The 22,520-nt window shown below is 38.6% G+C and overlaps 2 protein-coding genes and 1 long non-coding RNA gene across 3 annotated transcripts; 1 reads left to right on the top strand and 2 right to left on the bottom strand.

Moving 5' to 3' along the window:
- Positions 1-2,969: 2,969 nt before the first annotated feature.
- Positions 2,970-4,967, bottom strand: LOC146713152 (uncharacterized). The gene is made up of 2 exons (XR_014919115.1): positions 4,922-4,967; positions 2,970-3,494 (listed from the first exon to the last, which is right to left on the bottom strand). It is a non-coding gene; the product is annotated as an uncharacterized LOC146713152 (long non-coding RNA).
- A 6,598-nt stretch (positions 4,968-11,565) lies between these two features.
- Positions 11,566-13,777, bottom strand: LOC146713151 (uncharacterized). The gene has a single exon (XM_085437590.1). It carries the CDS (start codon positions 13,729-13,731, stop codon positions 11,566-11,568), a length of 2,166 nt encoding a protein of 721 aa, XP_085293716.1. The 5' UTR covers positions 13,732-13,777.
- Positions 13,778-17,097: 3,320 nt separating this feature from the next.
- LOC146713150 (uncharacterized) lies at positions 17,098-19,071 on the top strand. The gene is made up of 3 exons (XM_085452362.1): positions 17,098-17,191; positions 17,970-18,305; positions 18,544-19,071. The coding sequence occupies exons 1-3, from the start codon at positions 17,128-17,130 to the stop codon at positions 18,870-18,872; spliced, it is 729 nt and encodes a 242-aa protein (XP_085308488.1). The 5' UTR covers positions 17,098-17,127; the 3' UTR covers positions 18,873-19,071.
- Positions 19,072-22,520: the final 3,449 nt, after the last annotated feature.

The raw sequence follows: 22,520 nt of genomic DNA, 5'->3' as shown, positions 1-22,520 counted from the left end.
CCAGTAGAATTTTGTTGTTGTTGTTGTTCTGAGGTAATCTTGGCACTGAAGCTCCACACAACACAAAGAAGAGACTTGTTGACATGAGAACAAACTTTCCTCAAATTTGAAATTCAAATCTTTCATGTTTTACTAAAATATGTGGTACAGATTTGCCTGACCGGACTCCTCTACTCCCAATTTGTAGTGTCTGATTAGTCGTGGTCAAAATGTTTATTTGACTTAAGTGCATTTAACTTCAAAAGCAGAATAAACACTTGTGTTTTCTATTCAGTTCCACTTACATACAGCAGTTTTCTCTTCGATTTTTGATGCTATTTAATCTTTGCTGGTTAAAAGTTAAGTTAATCTCTAATATAACAACACCCAACCTGTGGACAGACTGTGTTACTAAACCACACACTCCACTTGGGCCATTTTATCTCACTCAGTTCATTGTCCTTGTTAAACCATGTTTAACTGAGTTCTCCTGTGAGTTTAACAAACTGCTGACTGTTTAAAACATATCACACAGCATCAAGCTCTGCTGTAAGATACATTATGACTGCAACATTCATTCACATGATGATGTGTCACGCATTAGTCATGCTGACTGTCTGTTCTGATGGTGCGATGGTTTCTTATGGCCTCTCCTTTCATGACTCTTCTGCTCTGATTAAGTCACTTTTGTTTTGCAGAAACATTCCTGAGAATAACTAAATATATAATCTTTATCTGTGTTGAATTTGTTACTTATGTGGTTGCAGTTTGTTACTCTGAGTTATAGGAAAACAGCAGACTGACACGTGAGAGCCACTGGGAACATTTCACACTTCTTGCAAACAGACTCTATTGTTTGCAATGTTTACTATGTTCTGTGCACCTATACACCCCCAGCTGTGGGTTCATGTTTCTCTACATTCCACAGGGCCTCATCCCTCAAGGGTTTTTTCTATCTACTTTTCACAAGGACAACTCATCACCTTTGTCTTATGGTGTTAAGCATGCTGTTGATCTTCCACCTGGTCTGTTTCCAGCTGCTCCCTCTGTGGTCTGAGCCCCTCAGTCTGTGTTTAGGGTGAGAGCTTCAGTTTATCCTTCTGACAGAGTAACACACTCACATCCCACTAAGTAGCTTCCTCTACTCCCAATTATACACAGTTCATATTAAAACCAAGGCTGAAAAACTCTTCTAAGACATAAATCCCACTTTAGTTTGTTTTGTGTCTTTTTGTCCATGGTGTCTTCTGCACCTCGTTGTGGTGAGCCAATAGGAATGAATGACACTTGAGTGGACAGAGGTGTACATGTGATAGCTCTGCATAACGACTACTTTGCAACGTATTAGGCAGAACAGTGAATCTCTGTTGGCTGATTTCTCACAAACACAGTCCAACATAGGTCTCACATTAGCAATTAGCAGTGATGAGAAACAACTTCAACTCCTGACATTTTTTTTGTTTGTTTTTGTTTTCTTTGGAGGGGGTGCTTCGTCTTCTACACCAAATTAGATACCTTCTTACTCAAATTTTGAACTTTACTAATTCATAGTCTCTCCTCATTGGACTATTTCCTATCTTCAGAGTTGCTTAAAATAATGTTTAACAGGCAAATAGTGTATTTCTAAATTATGCTAATGTACATAAACACAGTTATACAACAAGACTTTTCTCATGAGCTGTGATTGGGGATGATGACAGATAAAACAAAAACACGCACAGTCACTATGGCTGAGTGCTTTCTCAGAGCGAGTTCCACCCTACAGATGAGAGACAGATGACAGACATTGTGTGCCGCTCACTGTTTTTTTGGTTTTTGGTTTTTTTGGTATGAGTGAAATAAAACTATGTCCTTTATGGAAGTAAAAAGGTTCCTGTTTAAGTCTCAAATTACACATGTTTCTCTTGACTGTCAGCTGTAAACCTCTTCAGTACTTATTTTGGATTGTTTTTGATGATTAAATTATCACAATAAATTACAACAGTTGAAAGTATTAGCAGAAGTGTAAGAGTAAAATCAACAGATCAAGGTTATTTTATTTTATTTTTGAAAGTATTAGCAGAAGTGTGGATTTACAATTGAAAATCAGCTGAGATAACAAAGATGACCGTATCTATCTTCTGGACTAGTTAATAAGAGTAGACCCACATAAACAGACTCCAGTGTCACCTTGTTAAAGAGCAATGTGTAACACAACACTCTTCATTTGATTCTTCATGAAACCCCTTTTATCTCATGATTTTATTTTAATTTTTTGTTATTGGCTTTTTGCTTTGAAAGACTTAAAAACATGACGGAAGAGACTCTTGAACTTGATGATCAATGACTTTATCTGGACAACAGATTTCTGAATAAAACAGGCTCTTCAGCTCTGAATGTTTTTGATTCTAACGTTTATTCTGCCCTTTCACTATTTAATAAACCCAGAGAGTTGACTGACAGGAGCCCAGACCCTGGACAGGTCACCAGTCTGATGCAGGACCAACAGACCATTAGCACCTGCAGCAACTAACATGTCTGTCTTTGGACTTTGGGAAGAAACTTTGTTGCCAGAGACCGTCCACAGAGACACAGGGAGAACACACTGAATGGCTGGGTAAATTCAAAGGCTGGCAGCAGTTTCACTTCATTTAAAACATCTTAAATTATATTGATATTTTATTAGTGACAATATTAGAAAAAAAATGCACCAAGTACATCAAAATTACAACATTAACTCGTTGAAACATTATGTATTATATTCTAGAAAGTGCCCTTTTCTTGGATGTTTTCCACTTTCAAACAGGTGAATGTCAGTTCCCATTCAGGTGCTCCATGGAGACTGACACATCCAGGAACTATTTTCCAAATAACTGCATGGTGTGTCCGTTTGTCAGTGGTTGGATACTTTGTTTTTGTAATACACACCCTCACATTACAAAAAATAAAGCAATCAATGAACACTGTACTAAAGAAAGACAAAAAAAAAGAGACTTAGAGCAATAAAGTGATGAATTTCACATAATTTAGTTTTTATTCTTTTTCTGTGTTGAGGTTTCACAAAAAGCAATAATGACTGATCATTCAGACATTTTAAACAAGGAAGGAAAGAGTCACATTAAAAGTTCAGACAGGCAATCATTCATTCATTCTTTTATTTTCATATTAATGTTTTCAAATCGAGCTGCATTGCTGACTGTCATCGTCAGATGCAGATTTAATTTGTTAGTATATTTGTAGATATTCACCTGACAGAGAGACTGCTCTCTTCTGTAAAACTAAACTTACCTCTTTCTTAAATTTGGAGTTGTTTAACAATAATATTAATAATTACTTATTAATAAATAAGCCGTCATTGAAATCAACACACAGAGTCCTGAAGCAATAATTTGAATGATTTAGAAACTTTACTGCTTGAGTGACACATTTAGGTTTGTGGCCTTCATCAGGACCATCATCACCATCATTAGATCTTTTGCTTGGCTCTGTGAATCGTGGAAGGAGCTGAAGTGGTGCCAGAAACTTCTGATCCGTTTCTGCAAGACAAAAAACAGAGCCAACATGAGAGCAGAAACTTTGCTTCCACATTTCAAATTCAAAGCTGGAATTTTTCAGCAGCTGAGGTGCAGGTTTCATTCTGTTTAAATAGTTACTCGTCGCTTTACAATGAAAAAAAAAAAAAAAAAAAAAAAACAAAAAAAGTGGGTCATAATCATTTCAGAGGTTTAAGTGTTTTTCCTGATGTGGGTCCTTTCCAACAAGACGTTCTGTGACGTTCTGCAATTTTGTGGGTGGGGACAAAGTACCTCACTGCCCAAATCATCATGGCGTAAGGTGTTACGCCATGATCATTAGTAGTTAGTAGTTAGTAGAGTAATGAGCTGTGTTGCTCCTCGATTTAGTTTCCTCTCGAGAAAAATGACCACAATGATTCTCTTCTGGTCTCTCATGGGTTTCTGCGCTGAGATTTCTGCAGAGGGTAAGCTCAACATTTAAATTTATGGACAGCTATTCTGTTTTAAAAATTACAAATGGCACAGAGGATAACTGTGCTAATAATTATTATCACAGAAAATGAACATTAAATCACACAATACCTTAAAATGTGTCCTTTTCTTGGGCTTTATTCAAATTATATATTTAGCCACAACAAAAGGGGGAGAAAGAAAGGAGCAAAAAAAAAAAAGGTTGAATTCGTGCTTATGTCTCTAAAGTGAGCCACGAAAGCACGATTTAAAATCACAACAAAACTGACAACAAAAAACTGATTAAAAAAATATCATCCTTCCTTTTCTTGGACTTGATTCCATTCAACGTGATTTATCAGGCACTCCTTACAAAAGTGAGTCGTCTACAAAGTAGTTTCGATGAAACTAGGTGTGCCTGTCAGATGTTCTTGGACTTTATTCCGCTTAGACTATAAAACAGCTAAAGGTGAGCTGACATTCAGGCAAGCCTTTCAAACGGAGACATCGTCAAACTGGTTTTCAAAGAAGCCATTAGTGCGTGTTTGCGTGCCAGGGTTTACCAGTGTTTGAATGCTTCTTGTTACCCTTCACACCAACACACGCCCTGTTCTCACATTCATTCTGTAACTAAACCTTTTGAGATTATCAAATTCAACGCAAAAAAAGCCTCGCAACGCGTCCACAAACACAAAAAACGTGAGAAAGTGTCCAAAAATATAGAAATTTAAAGTTCTCTCAAGACAACAATGGAGCGAAAACAAAAACCAAAATCCTTTTTATGTTCGTGGTGTGAGCTCACAAACGGCCAAGTATGTCTAAAATAATGTTGAAAATCGTTCCTAAATAAAATGGTAAACAAAGAGAACCGAGCAAACTCGGTGTGGAAACTGTTTGAAAGGAAACTACAGTTTAAAAATCATATCTCAAAAAAGTGCATAAAATAAAACAAGTGCGTGTAAGAGGCTCAGTCATGTGTATAAATAGTCTCTGCTTACCGTCACAAGCTGAACTCTAACCACACTCTATCCACACTGAAGCCGAGAAAGGTTTGTAAATGTTCTGCTGCGCACATTCTTATATATATAGTCCGCCACCGCGACGACCAATCCCGACCGATAAACTTTTCTACAGTCATTTGTTGCTAAGCGTAGTGTGAAAATGCCCCGCCCACGAGTTAAAGCCCCGCCCATGGTTAGTGAGCGCAGGCGCGTAGACGCCTATGTGCCTCGGCGCCGGAGTTTATAGGTCTTTATTCTACAGTCATTTTGAGCAACGATCTGAACAGGTCGACGGCAGAGCCCGTTCAAACCTGATTAATCTCCCACAGGCGGGTGTGGCTCTGTGTGTTGGAGATAGACTTGTGGTCTGTCCGGGGTGTACCCTGCCTCTCACCCTACACAGTTGGGGTAGACAACCACCAAAAAAACTTGGATGTGTGTTTTATGTGAACAGAGTGATCTGTAATAGAGTCAAATCTGAGGTTTTAAGCAGATTTTGAAATGACATGTTAATGCATCAGCTGTTTTATCACTCATCCTGTCTTTATACAACTTTTACATCAGTGATAGTTAAAGTTGAGAACTTTTTGAAGCATAAATATTTCCTGTATAGTTGTGGCCAAATGTTTTGGCGGTGGTACAAATGTAGTTTTTTTTGATATTTGTATTGTTTTTTGTTTTTTGTTTTCACATTTCTTGGATAAAGTGAAGAACAACCACAGGGATTTTATCACTATGAGATACTTCTATTGGCAAATAAATACAGATTTTGTTTAATCTTTGGCACTGGCCAGATGGCACTCTCCAAACTACCAACTAAACCTGACACAAACAAGTACAACTGAGTAATGATGCTCAGTGGGGTGACAGGAACTGAATGTAAAGGTTTCAGTGGTTATCAGGCTCTAGGGGAGGCCATTTAACTGCACTGAGTGAAATGTTGCAATTTTAAAGAGGGAAAAAAATTCACCCTAACATGATTTAAACAGAAGTTGAGCACAGAACAGCCAAAACCATAATCAGGATTATTTTGGTCAGTATTACTAAACATTATACAGTTAGTGAACTTTGGAAGTCGACCGTAGACCTTTAACCTCTCTGTTCTGTGTTGTTTCCACTTTCAGGTCAGAAAAACATCACAGCTGAATCTGGACAGAAGAACATCACTCTTCTATGCCGAGCTCCAAACAACGGACATCCTCATATGACTGTAGAGTGGAGCAGACTTGACCTGGGGGATCAATATGTGCTTTTGTATCGGGACGGTCACTTTAATTCACACAACCAGCATCCATTTTTTAAAAACCGGGTGGATCTGCAGGACAGACAGATGAAGGATGGAGACGTGTCTTTGATTCTGAAGAATGTGACGATTAATGATGCTGGAATATACGAGTGTCGTGTCAAGCCAGAAACAAACCGGAGAAAGAGAGCTAATCTGAGTGGTGACCCCATCAGCATCATCTACCTTCATGTTGATCCTCCAGGTGAGTGAGTAGAGTTGAGTGTGTGTGTGATCAGAGGTGAAGCTGCTTCCTGCTTGTTGATGTTTGTTTCTAAAGATGTTGTTGATGAGACTTTGTAGAAAGCAGCTGGTCTGAGTGATGTGATCAGAGTGCAGTAGATAATGTCTGACAGCAGTTTGAAGAGGAAATGGATTCTGTTCTGTTCTTCACTCATCACCTACCTGACAGCTGACACCTCACACCTGTTTCTCACCTGCAGGTCAGACAGGAGGAGACACACAGGATGGACCTGTTGGACTGATCGTCGGTCTGACTGTTTTTGTGGTGCTTCTTGTTGCTGCCATTGTTGTTTTTTTGGTCTACATAATACATAAACAAAACAGTCAGGATTCACATCGTCCCCCTGCTGAAGCAAAGACTGAAATGTCTGAGAGCTTTCTGAACTCTGAATCTCCTGCTGCTGAACAAAGAGACAGATATGACCTGGAAGCAAACAACTGTCACCAACACCCCACAACGATCCCTGATGTCACTCTGACACTTGAGGATGAACTACTTCATCATGCTCAGCCTCAGCAAACAGGAGGACTACATCCAGAGAGTGACAGCATTGGATTGTGAATGTTCAGCATTTGATGGCCTTTGATGCGTATTTGATGTGGAAATAAGAAACAGTTACTTCTATTTTTTAGAAGTAATTTCTGCTTCTGATTCAGAGTGCATGAGATCAGAGTGATCACAGCCCAACTGTCCATATTTCAATTTTTCATTACGGTTCCTTCTGTTCTCCGAAGTCGACAAATGTCTCCTCATCTTCCAGAGTCCTCAGCACTGGCTGGCTCCCCTCAGGGCTGTGTGCCAAGTCCCCTCCTGTTTACGCTGCTTACATGTGACTGCTCACCCAACCCTCCAGGCTGTCATATTGTAAAGTTTGCAGGCGACACAGCTGTGGTGGGATGCATCACAAACAATGATGAGACGGCTACAGGAAGGAGGTGGAACTCTTGGAGGACTGGTGCAACCAAAACGATCTCTGTTTAAATGAGAAGAAGACGAAGGAGATGATTGTGGACTTCAGGAGGGGAAGACACGCACACACACCCCTGCACGTCGGAGGATCTGCAGTCAAAGTAGTACCCAGCTACAAGTACCTTGGTACGTACCTGGATGGCAACCTCACCTGGAAAAATAACACTTCCAGCCTGATCAGGAAAGCTCACCAGAGGCTCTACTTCCTGAGGAGGCTGAGGCATGTGGGACTGAGGAGCTCAGTCCTCATCTCCTTTTACAGCTGTGCGGTGGAGAGTGTTCTGTGCTCTGGCATCAACATGTGGCACGGAAACTGCACCGTGGCAGAGAGGAAAGCTCTACAGGGTGGTGAAGGCTGCTCAGAGAGTTGTCGGAGGCAGCCTCCCAACCGTCACATACATATACACCTCCGGATGCAGAAAGAGGGCCGCCTGTATCATGAAGGACCCCACTCACCCAGCACACACACTCTTTATCCCACTCCCCTCAGGCAGGAGGCTGAGGAGCATTAAATGCAAACCCACCACTTCTCAATGCATAAATGGACAAGAACTGATATTGTAGCATCTTAACCATTACTGACACTTATTATCACTTTATCAATGCAGGTCATCATGCCCTTTGCTGCTAAAGTCTTTCTTTACACCTATATTTATACCTACAGTCTATACCCATACTCCACACTGGTACTCAGGTTGTTACACTCTACTTATAGTATTATTTATTGTATTGTTTTATTACTTGTCATTTCTGTTTGTTCAAAAAAAACCCCAAAAAAACCCCAACTATTTAGGAGCATTAAATGCAACACCACCAGACTGAGAAGCAGCTTCATTCCAGAAGCTGTGAGACTTCTCAATGCATAAATGGACAACAACTGTTATTGTAGCACCTTAAATTCACTATGGACACTTACAGACACTGTCACTTTAGCAGCAAAGGGCACGATGATGACCAGCATTGATAAAGTATTTCTTTACACCTATATTTATACCCATACTCCATACTGGTACTCAGGTTGTTGCACTCCACTTGTCGTATAATTTTATTACTTGTATATCTTCTTTGTTTAAAAAAAAAACACACACAACTATTTATTCATAAAAATAAATAAATAAATAAAAAATCCTCATTATTCTGTTTCTTTTTGTTCCGGGACATAATGTACATAATTTCGTTCCACCTCATGTTAAGATGTGATGCGAATGACCATAAAGCTTGAATCCTTGAATCCTTGAATCCTTGAATTAGAGCATAGAACACTCTGCTGTGTCCAACACTGATCACTTGTTGTAATAAAGTGACTGTGTTGTTTTAACTGGACCATGAGAATCATGTTTGGTCTCACTTTAACTCATATACTAAGGTCATAACAAACACTTTGTGACAGTTTCATATAAAGTATGGAAACATAAATATTTTTAAAATATTTAGATCTTTATCCATACTTCAGATTTCCTTTTTAAAAAAATCTGATTATTATTATTTTTACATTTGCTTATGATCACAAGCTACCCCATAAAGTTACAATGAAAATGTTCGCTGAGGTCACAGATGCAACCATATGAAGACATAAATAAATACACAAAACAAATTAATACACCACAGGGCTGAGGTGGTTGGCACTTTGTCTTTCTTGCATGTCCTGTGGTCAACAACTCATCACTGTATCACCAGGACAGTGCTCAGCTCCCTACACCTTCATTGATTTCTATACAATCATGGATCGTCTTCTGCTGGTCATTAGCTGGGTCAGACTGTGAAGTTCAGGTCTGCCTTGCCTTCACCACTGCTGTATGTGTGTAAAATCTCCTATTAAGCAGTAAACAGATGAACTAGTGATTCTGACCTCTGTAGATTTAATAATGATACTAAAAAATAAGACATCACACTCACCCTGAGCCTTACCACGGATGGCTTTTTTATTACTAAATTGATTTGTTATTACGCTAACAAATCAATTTTTCACCATTTTAACAAACTGACATTTGAAGAGAAATCATACTCCTCATCTCCTGATGAAGATCCATTCAGAGACTTCTCAGAGGTTCTGCTTTCAGTTGCATTATTTCTCTGAGCTGCTGAGCACTACAAAAACTGGACCTTTAGTGTCAGAGTCTAAAACTGACAAGTTAAAATTCTTCTAAACATCTGGATCATCAACACTTTGTCATCGACACAGAAAGGAACATGTGAAAAGCCTAAATGATACAAACACTTGAACAGGAAGTAGAATAGGTTCACCTCAAGAAGAAAGAAAAATCTGGAAATTTACAAGTACAAAAAATGTTTTTTCCTCTATAAACCAAATTTTTATACAAATTTAGTTCAATTGAAGTCTGGAAAACTCAACTCCCCCTCCCCCCTCTGGCTGTGTCTGTGTGGTGTGGGTTTTGTGGCAGCTGATGATGCCAAACAATGGAATGGTTCAATGACTGGATGTCTCAAACCTGTGAGTGCACAGCTAAAACTTTGGCCCCTATTCATCCTAAATGCTCACAGCTTATTTCTTGTTAGAAATATTACCCGTATTTTGGGGTAAGTTTTTGGGCGTGCGATCCTACACTTTGACCTATGTGATGTGGTAGTTTGCATGTGTTGCATAATAAAGTGGCACCGTTTGATGTTGTAATGGTGTATGCATGCGTTATTATTAATCATTGAAATAAATTTATTAAATTGGTATTCCTACCCTTACTATCTCTGTGCCAAAAAATGCCTTCACCGCTGTAAAGAGCAATGTGGTAATTCTTTTCCTCTGTGAAAGGACTGTGACAGTGGGCTGGGGTGTGGGTCTGTCTGTGTTGGAAAAGATGTTGACTGTGTGTGAGAGCCCCCTTGTGGTGAGAAAACGCAATTGCGATATCGGGCACATGGTCCAGAGCACAGACCATGTGCCTCTTGCTAACATTTAGTAAGAGGCACCTTGCAAACTCACTCAACAGTGGACTTCTATGCGTGGTGGGAGTTGTGTGTGTCACTAAAGAACTGTGAGTAGACATTGATAGGAGAGGACAGCCCTGTGCCTTTTATTTCATATAGGGAATCGGCTTGTGTAGAATTGCAATGTTCATTAATCTGCTCACTATGTGGTGCGTGCTGCTAAGGCTAGCTGTTATGCTACACACTTGTAAGCTGTAAGCTAAAGTGATATTTGTGTTCTGTGATTTGTCATTATTGGGTGTATTTAAAATTAATAAAAGCCACTGTTTGGTTTGTTGAATAGTGTAGGAAACTTCCATGCAAAGATGATCATATAGGAATTTTCATTTGTATTTCTGGTTATACTGGAAGACAGTTAATGAAGCATAATTCATGACTTGAATGTTGATTATACTCAGCCCTTTGTACATGTTTTGTTTACAGACCATACACACCCTCCCATCCCTACGAGTTCTTGTATGCCAAACCTGTAAGCCTGTGGTTGTATTACTGTGCTGTTGTGTTAAATAAGGAATAACTAACTTAACTTGCTAATAGGGGGTCATATGATTTTGGGTTTTTTCTCTGCATGTAATATTGTCTGGTCTAGCTTACAAAGCATATAGTATATAAAGCATACAGTTAGGGCTGGATCTTATGAGAAAATACTACTTTGACAATGATCTCTTTGAACTTAAAGTATATGCATATGAAGTTAACAAATATAATTAGCAGAATATCTCAAACTAAAAGCAGCATTGAGTGTCAAGAAACATAGCAAAGAATACAGTTATATTTAATTATTTATCTAAATACATCAATAACAAAATAACGATCAAACACTAAACATCAATTCCTATTTTGCATTAGATGACAACTCATCATGAGCTTTATAAACTATTGTTCAAATAATTTTAACAAAATACTGGGAATTCTGACTAAAGTAGTTCAAGTGAAGCAAATCAAAAAATGACTGGTTTTGCTCACTGCATACAGTATATATTTATATCACATATCTTTAGATATATAAAAGGTATATATATGTATATTCTGAGATATTTTGCAAATCCACACTCTTCATACATATATGAATGATTTCTTTTACATGTAGTCATAAAATAAATGAAGAAAATCTACACTGTAAGGAAGCACCGTTCCCCTGCTGTAAAATCTCTGCTAACATGTTTCCTGATATGTATTTATTTGTTTATTTGCTCAAGCTGATTACCTGCCATGGAACCGAACAAATTTAAGGAATGACATTATGGATCTACCAATCTTTGAGATAAAGCCTACCACTGTAAACAGTGTGTCTAAGGTATAGATGTGAGTCAGGCCCAGAGATTTAAGAGACTTAAGCTCATTTGGAATATCAAAGGAGGGGTTGCTGATGAGTTGGAGGCACTTCAGAGGGTCTCTAGAGAGGAGTGCATGCAGTGATTCCATTGAAAACATCTTCAATGGCACAGAGTGCACCAATGAAACCAGTGCATAGACTGTGGTCTTTTCCACTTTTATTTTCCCACCCACATCTCTGGCCTTTACCACTTTCTTTATGGCTTCTGTAATGTGTTCCTTAAATGACACCAACACTCTGTATCTGGCCATGAATTGTTCGTCAAGTCTTGTGAGTGAATCTCTGTTGTCTTTGTTAATGTGCTGTTTTGAAAACATGTGAGTGACTTCAAGTTGATCACAGTGAAGCTGAACAGACTTGAGTGCATTTTGCAAATCTTCTAGAGCTCGATTGATACAGTCTGGACTCTGACTCCTGTCTTGCTGCTTCAAAGATGTAAAAGCACGGTTGTAATATGCAATAGCTCCCCAACAATGATCCTTCTGAATGGCTTTAGTGTACATGTTGATGCTCTCTGTAAACTTCCTGTTTTCACGCAGGTCATTACCAAAGCTAATGTAGTGGTAGAGGGTTGATGATGGTGATTCTCTCTGTCTGAGTTTCTGCCTCGCTGTGCCCAGGTCTGTTTTCAGTCGACTTTTCAACTCTTCAGTAGAGTCTTTTGCACTGAAGCTTGTGAGTAGCCACATACCCCAAAACTCATTCAGAGCAGATAAATCTGAAGCTTCTGGCTTGTTGTTGCTAGTTTTGTACACGACATCTAGTACATCCAGATAATCATTGAAGAGCTCTTCCTTCTTCTTCATGAATGGAATCTGAGACTCCAAGTAGCTTGATAGTTCATTAGCCACTGTGCTGTCTCTGACCTCTTTAACTATGTTTATTTCCGTCTGTGACTTTTTAGTCAAAGTATCCTTCAGTGTTGAAGACATTTCTGCAGATGCTTTATTACTGTTCCTTTGCTGATATGACCTTAACTGCATTGCAAACAGATGTTGTTTAAGCGGAGTTACATCTGTTAGATTTCTATATAAAGAGTGAAGTTTCCTTGTTAAAAGCAGTAACTGAATTGGCTCTGCCAGATGACTCAAACAGACAATGAGCTGAGCAGATCCTGGAGATCCTTGTCTGGCAGTTCGGCCGAATGCCTGCGCCTCCACACGAGCATTCTTTGGCAGGAAGGTCTGCACAACAAACAAACCTCCAGCTTCCTTTACTGTGTCAGAAACTTGAAGGTCTGTTCCACGGCCAGCGAGGTTTGTTGCTATGATGACTCTTCCTGCTTCAAGCTCCTTAGAAATAACCAGACTGTTGTCCATGTTGTTGTTTACATAAAGTTTTTTGTTCTGGACTCTGTCTCCTAGACTGCGATGAATCATCTTTGCTCGTTTGATGGTCTCAAGGATGATGAGTACAGCTCTAGGATCCCTGTATGATGTAGGTTTGATTTGTACAATGACAACATCACAGATTTTTTTAATCCATTCTTTTTCATCTTCTACAACAACACCTTCAACCTCAAACAGCTTTCTACGTTTGAATGAAGGTATCTGACAGGTTTTGATACCGTCATAAATCTTTTGCAAAGTCTCAGTCTCTTTTTCTTGACCAAGAGTTCCAGACATCCCGTAGATCTGACTTCCAAACTGGTTTTTATACTTTTGAAGCAATCCCACATTAGACATGTAGTTTGTGATGGCTGTCATGTCACTAATCTTTGACTCGTGTTTCATTTCAATAAACTGTTGAAGTCCATCTGACCACTTCATGTTGTTTTCAACAACCCCTGTGCAGCTGTAGTCCACAGGCACGATTCCATGTTTCTCCATCACATATTCATGGTCCTCTGTCATGACTTGAGCTTCAAATGCATTTTCAATCCAGACTTTTAGTTTAGATTTGACCAGCTCTGAAAGGAAGCCTGGGATGTAGCAGCTGCTTTTAGCTTGGTTCAGTTCACATGGTGTAAAATGAATTGATCTCTTTACTTCCTCTTCTACAGCTCTCACCACGCTATTGTGATCAGAGTACATGTACTGACAGAAGCCACCATCAAGTAAAAGCAGAGACACTCTTCTGCTTTCCACATTTTCACTCTGCAGCTCTTTGTTGAGTTTGTCTATTTCACCATTGCTGTTTATGAGGTGGAGAGCAAACTGGGAAGATAGAAATTTGCTTTCCATCATTTTAAAGAACTCAGCCAGCTCTTCAGCAGTCGCACTTTTAGTCATTTCATTTAAGAGACTGGGGTTCTTTCTCAGGTCCTTGACTGATCCTTTTGACAGTATACCTGTGTCCTCTGCTATCTGACGAATGATGGACTCATCACCATCTTTGTCCATCATGTTTTCCAGCACTTGATAAAAAGGATATTTTGGTCCTACAGTTGTATCTGTGCCAGTTTTCTTGTACTGATTAGCAGTGGCCCATATACATGCCAAGAGTGGGTTGAGATGCTGTAAAGCAGGTATGTCACTGCTTAAATAGACTACATGATCACCCTTGTCTAGCATCAGGGAATCCACTTCATCCACTACTGCACACTGGAATTTCCTCTGCCCTAATATGTCCAACCTCTGAAAGTGGTGCCGAAGCCAGTCACCAGCAAAGTTTTCTGCAGTGCCATAAACAACTTGACACTCATAGCACTTTTTTAGTTCATTTCCTGTTCTTTTGCAGTTATAATTTGAAGTGATATTCAACTCTTTATAAAATCCTTCCCATTCTTTACAATCTCTCTCTGCAAGAACTGATGAACTTGACATGATGTCGACTTTTTCTCCTCTCAGAGCTCTAAAAGCTGCAAACATGGCCACTATGCAGGACTTCCCCTCTCCTGTGCCAACCTGAATCAATCGCCCTGTTTCTGAAAGAGCCATCAGACACCAGCTCACCATTTGTGTCAGTCGTGGCCGAAATGGCTTTTTGGTATCTTTAATTTTTGTTTTTTCCACTGCCAAACAGAGATCATTTAAGATGGTTTTCAGTTCACTCTTCTGTGAGCCGTCCTCAGGAATATCACGCCCTTCATTAACTGTTGATACAATATCTTTGATATCATTTAAAAGCTTTTCATCAACCTGGTTCAACTTTTCTTGGCGGATTTCGTCAATGATTTTGTCCAGAGTCTTCTCTCTGTCATTGTCTAAATATTCCTTCAAGGTTTCATCTGTTACAGCTTTGTCTTGGAGCAGTTCCAGAAGTGTTTTTCCATCTTCATTTTTCCAGTCTGAAGTAATAAAGTGAATCTCTATGCAGTGCAACATTTTTATCATCCATGTGAGGAGATGTGATTTGTCATTTACTGATGACTCAAATCTCTTCAAAAGAGCATCAAACAAGTCAGTGACCTCCTTTGGGCTCCATTTGATATTTGTAACCAGTCCTTTCAGCTTCTTGAGGAGAATTTCTTCATCATCATCCATTTTCTTAATCAGATAAGAAAACTCTGTTCAAAGCAGATTTAAACATTATTTAGAGATTGGTTCTTTGAGTAAGACACAATTTATAAAGATTTCCAAGCAAGCTGCATTTTTTCTCTCCACTGTATTGTTACACTGACAAACACCATCTAACGATATTTGAAAATTGCTTTGTTTCAGTTTCGCTTTTTCCAACCTTCTACAGGCACCACTAGGGGATTTCCTGCCATGCCTTTACTGTATCTTACTTTTCTTACTTTAAATGAATTTCAATATTCTGGTTAAAATAGAGTAAAAATATTTTTATATTCTTTCTTTGAGGTAAGGCACAATTTATACAAATTTTCAAGCACACTGTATTACACAGTGCACACTACACTACTCAGTATTATTAGACTAACATCCACAATCTAACATATCCATGAAAATTGTTGTAAGTGTTTCATATTTCATGCAATTAAGTTTTAGTTTGACACCAACCTGTTAAGTGACGAGAAAGATCGCAGACGATTTATCTCTTACTGAAGCACCTCAGGAGATCTGCTGGCTCTGGATTTCACCCTGTGTTTTTATTCCTTTGTTTCAGTTTCTCTTTCACTAACCCTGGACAGGCACCGCTACAAGGGGATTTCCTTCTATGCCTTTTACTGTACTTTGGGTTTCTTACTTTGAAGAAGTTGTTTTAATATGGTACTAAAGAGCAGATCAACAGGAATCAAAAATAATTTCAAAAGTAAATTAATTCTTTTGTTAAATATATATATACTCGGCATTTCTACAGACTAGATGACTGAATTTCTGTCATCATCCATACGTGTTAACTGTAAGTTAGCATGTTCAGCATATGCAAATATATAAAGTAATGACTGCCCTGTGTGTACCAGTCTCACTTAGTTGTTAAATCAGACACTGACCTCCAGAGGGCACCAAAGCCCTTTTTTATTTAAATCTATGTCATCAAATGGTTTGCATGAGTTTCATTAGAGAAAGAAAAATTGAAATTCCCCTGAGTTAAACTAGGTTAGACTCCAACCTTCAGTTTGATCATTTTAATCATCTTTTTCACCGAGTAACATTCAGAGTTCACCTTTAAGTTTACCAGACTGTAGAAAACAGCAGGCCTGACTGATAGTGACTCGTTGTAAACTGCAGGATGGCAAATCTCCTTTTCTTTTCCAAAGGATCCTCAACTGTATCCTCTGATAAAGGAGGCAATAAAGGAGGCCCTTAAAGATCTAGCATTTAGAGAAATCAGCCAGCTCTGACAGAAACTTCAGGCAAACTGACTGTGAAACATGAGACACCACTGGAAACAGACTTGTTAACCACATTTGCATTCAGAGCAGCCTAATGTACAAAGCAGTGTGAACCAACAACACAGTGTGTGTGCACAGTGAGCTGGTTCAAACTGGCTGCAGAGTCACTCCCTGTGCATCACCAGTGGAAAAATACTGAGAACAGTACAGCATGTTACACACCTCAGATTTCTGTGTTAGATTCCAGATGTTAGGTCAGCTTTGGTGTTCCACTGTCACACTGTAGTTCTAGTTTTGGTCATATAAATAAATATAAAACAGTCGGGAAAACATCCATCCCCCATACAGAGCTGTTAATAGCCACTTAAACCATGTTTACGTAGTAACTTTGGTCAGTTAACCAGAAAATTAAAACACGTAACAAAGTAGAATTTTTATATATATTTCTTATATATTTATGTTACACAAAATCAATCAAACAAGAAAACAACAAAAAAAATATCATTTACATTATATTATATTAAACAAAGTATGCTGAAGAAGGAGACCACAGAGTAGATTTCTGGATGTAGTGAAGGAGATGCTGAGTGTTGGTGCGACAGGAGACGATGTCGGGTAAAGTGCAGGCTGATGATCCTCTGCGGTGACTCCTAAAGGTAGAAGCGGAAAGCACAAGAGGAAAAGTCGCTCCTCGGCGACATTTGTGAGATAAAGATGGCGAACCAAAGGCTGGAGAGGAGGAGGAGCGAAAATGCCTGGAAGTGCATCACTGTTCATTCTGCTGTGCATCTGTGTCGGAGCTGCTGCCGCTGAAGGTGAGCTCTGAATTTTTCCACTCTGACAAATGCTTATAAACAGCTCGAAATCAACAAAAAATGCAAGTAAAAAACTAAAATCAGATTAAAGAAGACTTTTAGTTTACCAAACTTTCATAATGTAGCAAACATGTTTTTGGTGGTTAGGATTTATAAGGCTGCGACACAGTTTGGTGAAAGTTTGGGAAATAGTCACAAGTATAGATTGTTGTGATTCTTGTTTCTGGAAACAAGATTCTTTTTTAACTTCTTTTCTCCCTGTTTTTTGACATAAATGTGCTGCCAGAATTTTTGTTTCTCTAAAGACAATCTTGATCTAACCGGTTTCATGTTGAACTGTACAGGAAATCAACGTTTTCTTCTTTTAAACACTGAACTTTTTTGTTCATTTCTTAGCTGGAGGGGGTCGGTGTTGGAAAGCATTCAGCGCCCAATTTTGGCACTTTGTTAAAAACAGTATTACCGATAATTTCTTGGTTAAGTTTCAAAGATAATCTTGGTAAAAACGAATAGTTGAACAGAAGTAAACTGAGCAGAGAAGCCGCTCAATTAGAGCAAGTTATAATCATAATTATTTTGGTGAATACTGTAATTATGATTATTTAACATCTGACACTACTGACACGTCAGCACTCACAGTTGAGTTTGTTCTTCTACTGCGCATATGCAAAGTGACGTTAAATGGGAGGGGCGGTGGGGATTTCAACTAAGGATTTTTTCATTGCCTTTTGTCTCTGACGTTTGTGAACTCGCTGCTCTGTGTTGTTTCTTCTGTCAGGCCAGAAAACCATCACAGCTGACACTGGACAGAGCACCACTTTATCTTGTCAAGCTCCAAACAGCAGCATCATAGTGGTAGAGTGGAGCAGAGCTGACCTGGGAGACGAATATGTCTTTTTGTACCGAGATGACCGGAGTCTTAATGACAGCCAGCATCCATCTTTTAAGAACCGGGTGGATCTGCAGGACAGACAGATGAAGGATGGAGACGTGTCTTTGAATCTGAAGAATGTGACGATTAATGACACTGGAACATACGAGTGTCGTGTGTTCATGGAAAAAACACGCTCATGGATATCTGTCTGCAATATCACACTGAGTCTTGTTCCTCCAGGTGAGTGAGTAGAGTTGAGTGTGTGTGTGATCAGAGGTGAAGCTGCTTCCTGGTTGTTGATGTTTGTTTCTAAAGATGTTGTTGATGAGACTTTGTAGAAAGCAGCTGGTCTGAGTGATGTGATCAGAGTGCAGTAGATAATGTCTGACAGCAGTTTGAAGAGGAAATGGATTCTGTTCTGTTCTTCACTCATCACCTACCTGACAGCTGACACCTCACACCTGTTTCTCACCTGCAGGTCAGACAGGAGGATCTGTTGGACTCATCATCGGTCTTTCAGTTGCTGCTGTGGTTGTTTTTACTGCTGTTGTTGTTGTTTCGATCTACATAACATATAAAAAATGTTGTCAGGACTCAGATCATCCTCCCACTGAACCACAGACTGAAATGTCTGAGAGATTTCTGAACTCTGAATCTCCTGCTGATGAACACAGAGACAGAAATGACCCGGAAGCCAACAACAGTCACCAACACTCCACAAGGATCCCTGATGTCACTCTGACAGTTGAGAATGAACTACTTCATCCTCCTCCTCCTCAGCAAACAGCAGGACAGCTTCCAGAGTGACATCAGAGTGTAGTAGATAATGTCTGACAGCAGTCTGAAGAGGAAATGGATTCTGTTCTGTTCTGGTTGTTTTTTGTTTGTTCATCTTATCTGCACAAAACTAAGAGATCCACAGTTAACACCAGCCTCCACATGAAATGTTTGGACTCTCTCAGAGCTGTCTGTTACTCTAATAAAACTGCCAACAATTATTCTTAAATACTTGTTTTGTGTATTCTTACTTAAAATGGGGGGGGGATACATGCAAATTATGTATGTAAAAATGTAAAAAATGTAAAAAATCCAATTAACTACTTGGATGTTCTGTTAACTACAGTGAAACAAAGACAAATGCTGGTTGTACGTCCTTTTGGCCTGAAAATGTTTAAAATACCCAAAAAAGATGTGACGTTAGGACGGAGATAAACCTGGAGGTCAGGCAACAATAATTAACACACCCAATCAGACTGTTTTAAATTGTAAATGTCAAAGTGGTGTGTCAGTGTGAGTCACATTCAAATATTCCTGCTTATTTCAGTGATTTAAAGTCCTTCTAACTGTCCTGTAGCCTCTGGGCCGCATGTTAAGGGACAGCATAAAAATAATGTTGTGAGGACAGATTTCATTCTCTGTAGAGAAGTTTTTTCTCTGTGACATATAAAGGTGAATTAGAAACAAAGCTTTAGGTTTTCTGTGTTAAAGACACAGATGAAGAAAATCTCAGGCTGGAGATGAATAATTTGTTAAATTACAGAACAGAAAATAAAACATTCATCAGGAGCTGAGAGTTCATTATCTTTAAGTGTAAAACTGAAGATGAAAGGTGAAGTATGTTTGGATCTTAAAGGCTGGATCCTGTTTGAGCCTGTCAGACAGCAGAGGGAGCAGCATGGAGGAGCTCAGCATGTTTACAGTTTGATGTTTTCTGGTCTTCTATTTAAATAAAGATGTTGTTTCCCACATAGAGCATAGAGCTAAACATTTTTTTAATAAACACTTAAACTTTTTTCACGTTATCTTGTTTAATCCTGGTTAATCTTCATCTCTGACTCTTTTAATGACCACCATGAGTGAGGGAGCTGCTTCCTGTACACTTCAGAGGCCTTTTCACAATCACGAGTTGCCCTCTGCTGGTCAATTTAAGATAAGATAAGATAAGATAAGATAACCTTTATTAGTCCCACACGTGGGAAATTTGTTTTGTCACAGCAGGAAGTGGACAGTGCAAAAGTTATGAGGCAAAAATTAGAATACAATAAGAATAAATACAGTACACAGCTGTACAGAATAGAATAAAATACTATATACAGTAGAATACAATAAAATAAATATACAATAAGATAAAAATAGAATACAAATACAAATACTATATACAACTGAGTAAAATACAACGATGACAGAAAGGATTATTGCATATGTATGGATGTGTGTGCTTGATCAGTTAAAGTCTTTATTATGGAGTCTTTATTAAGAGAATGCAGCTGCAATGCTTGAACTAACGCTGATTCTCATCAACCACACTGCGGTTGGTGGGATTGTAATTCAACTGTTTCAATACAGCATGTATACAGAAAAGGTAGTTAAAAGTCTCATTCAAACTACTGCACACTTCCTCACTGCATCATCTTCACTACGTTCAAGTAGTTAGAGATAATCCTCCAGCTCAGAGCTCACCTGTGATGCAGATTTATTTTGACTATTTTTAATGCTGTCAGTGTAAAATAAGATGTTTCACGCACAGAACCACAGAGCACTCATGCATTAGGTTTTCCTGCAATACTACATTTATCACAGCTGCTAAGTTCAACAGCAAACGTTTGCAAATGTTTATTTTTATTTACTTATTTCTCTTTATTTGTTTGTTTACAACAAAAACAATAAGACAAATAACATTTACAATATTAACCAGAGGCTCAAACAGCAGAAATAATATTTGCACAATATAAAAAAGGGAGACAGAAACAAAAAGGTTAACATTAAGACAACAATATTATTGACAAGACATGTATTTTCTAAATCCACAGAAGATTGTATATAAATGGAAAACTGTTGTCTGTTGCAGATTTGGAGTTGTGCTCAAAGCTGGTTTATGAAAATTTTAAACTGAAGTTTCTTGTTACTAAGTTTAAATTTATGAATAAAGAATTCCCCATAAATTGTGAGCAGATTGAAAATGAAAAATGTCACCGTCTGAGACATTTTAAAAACACAAATCACAATTATTGATTTATTTTCAGAATATTTTGATTTAATATCAACCTTTCCTCAAAGATTGGGGTTTTTCCAGGGTACCACATAAGTAATTGAGTTTTAAAGTTTTTTCTGAATGCTTAAACCCTAACTGTGATTCCTGTAGCACAATTGCTAAAACCATTCAGACTTATAGCAAAAACCACTCACTGACTTTGCAAAACTAAAAGCACAAAAACTGCTTTGCACTCAGTTTGCAATTCTGTAACACACACTTTGCAAAACTGTAGGCACAATTCACTGCACAACACTCAATTACCAAATTTCCAACACACTCCTAGCAAAAGTATGTATGGCTATCATTAACACTAATTTGCCAACTGTCTGGCACACTGCCACATGTGAAAACTTTTTTAGATAATTAGTTCACTTTGCAATCAGCCTAAGCACTATAATACAGGTAAGCTGTGTGTGCGGAGTACAATGGAGGGAGCAGGAAGAGTGAGAAGTAGAGGAGGCCGAGGAAGAGGACGTGGAGGTGAAGAAGTAGGATGAAGAGGACGACAAGGACAAGGAGGATTGCACATTGCATGTGATGTAGACAAACTTTTGTGGCCAGATCGAGAGAGACAACGCGATGTAGACTGATTTCTTTTTTTTCCTCAGTGAAATTACTATTTTGTTTTGACTTGGAAATAAACACTTGTGTTTGTTTTGATGTGTTTGAATAAACACCAGTACTTGAAGTTTGGATCCCTCTATGCTTATGGATCTATGACAGAAGTATGAGCTCAAACTGACATAGCCTACCTTGTGCGCAGAGAAAGCAAAAGCCAGATGTGTTTTGTATTCATACCATCAGTGTGCAGTTGGCGCATTGTGTGCTTAGTAGATGATGGCTTGTGTGTACTGTTTGATACGGAAACACCATTTTTACGAAGGTGTGAAGAGTTAATCCAGCTGTGTTTGCTTTTGCAAGAGAACTACAATGTTTTGATTATTGGGTGACAGGTTTTCTTATTTGTGTGAAGAGTTTTGCAAAATTAGCCAATAGTTACAAAAAATGTGCTTAAGCAATCAGAAAAAACTGTAAATCTGTCCACAGAAAGTTGATTTTTATTGTTGATTTAAAGTCTGTCATATCAAACCAAATTCCACTAGAGGGCGGTCAAACACAAATAGATGTGGATCTGATGCATTTTCTAACAGTTTTCTTCTTTTTCAGCTCCAACAACAACTATGTAATCTCAGCCTCCTTCATGAGTCTCATTGTACTTGTACTAATTTAGACAGACAAGCTACAAGGTTCTTTTCATTCTACATGTAAATATGTTTAATTTGTGTAATATCTTCATATCTTCACTCTCACAGCTCTGTCTGTTGTAGTTTTTGTTGACCGCTGCACGACGAGTTTTCTCTTGTTGCCTTAGAGCCTGTGATGTTTTAAGAGTCTGAATCGGGAGCTCATCACATTACTCT

This window comes from Copadichromis virginalis, linkage group LG3 (assembly GCF_057382275.1).
Source record: "Copadichromis virginalis isolate Kocher_CV1m ecotype Utaka linkage group LG3, C_Virginalis_male_GT1.1, whole genome shotgun sequence".
Taxonomy (NCBI): domain Eukaryota; kingdom Metazoa; phylum Chordata; class Actinopteri; order Cichliformes; family Cichlidae; genus Copadichromis; species Copadichromis virginalis.
This window is presented reverse-complemented; position numbering and strand designations above follow the sequence as displayed.

Bases quoted from the DNA above. Each gene is read 5' to 3' on its own strand.
- LOC146713151 (XM_085437590.1), bottom strand. From the start codon at position 13,731: ATGTACTCTGATCACAATAGCGTGGTGAGAGCTGTAGAAGAGGAAGTA.
- LOC146713150 (XM_085452362.1), top strand. From the start codon at position 17,128: ATGCCTGGAAGTGCATCACTGTTCATTCTGCTGTGCATCTGTGTCGGA. The intron at 17,192-17,969 runs GTGAGCTCTGAA...TTCTTCTGTCAG, and splicing joins CGGAGCTGCTGCCGCTGAAG to GCCAGAAAACCATCACAGCT. The intron at 18,306-18,543 runs GTGAGTGAGTAG...TCTCACCTGCAG, and splicing joins ACTGAGTCTTGTTCCTCCAG to GTCAGACAGGAGGATCTGTT.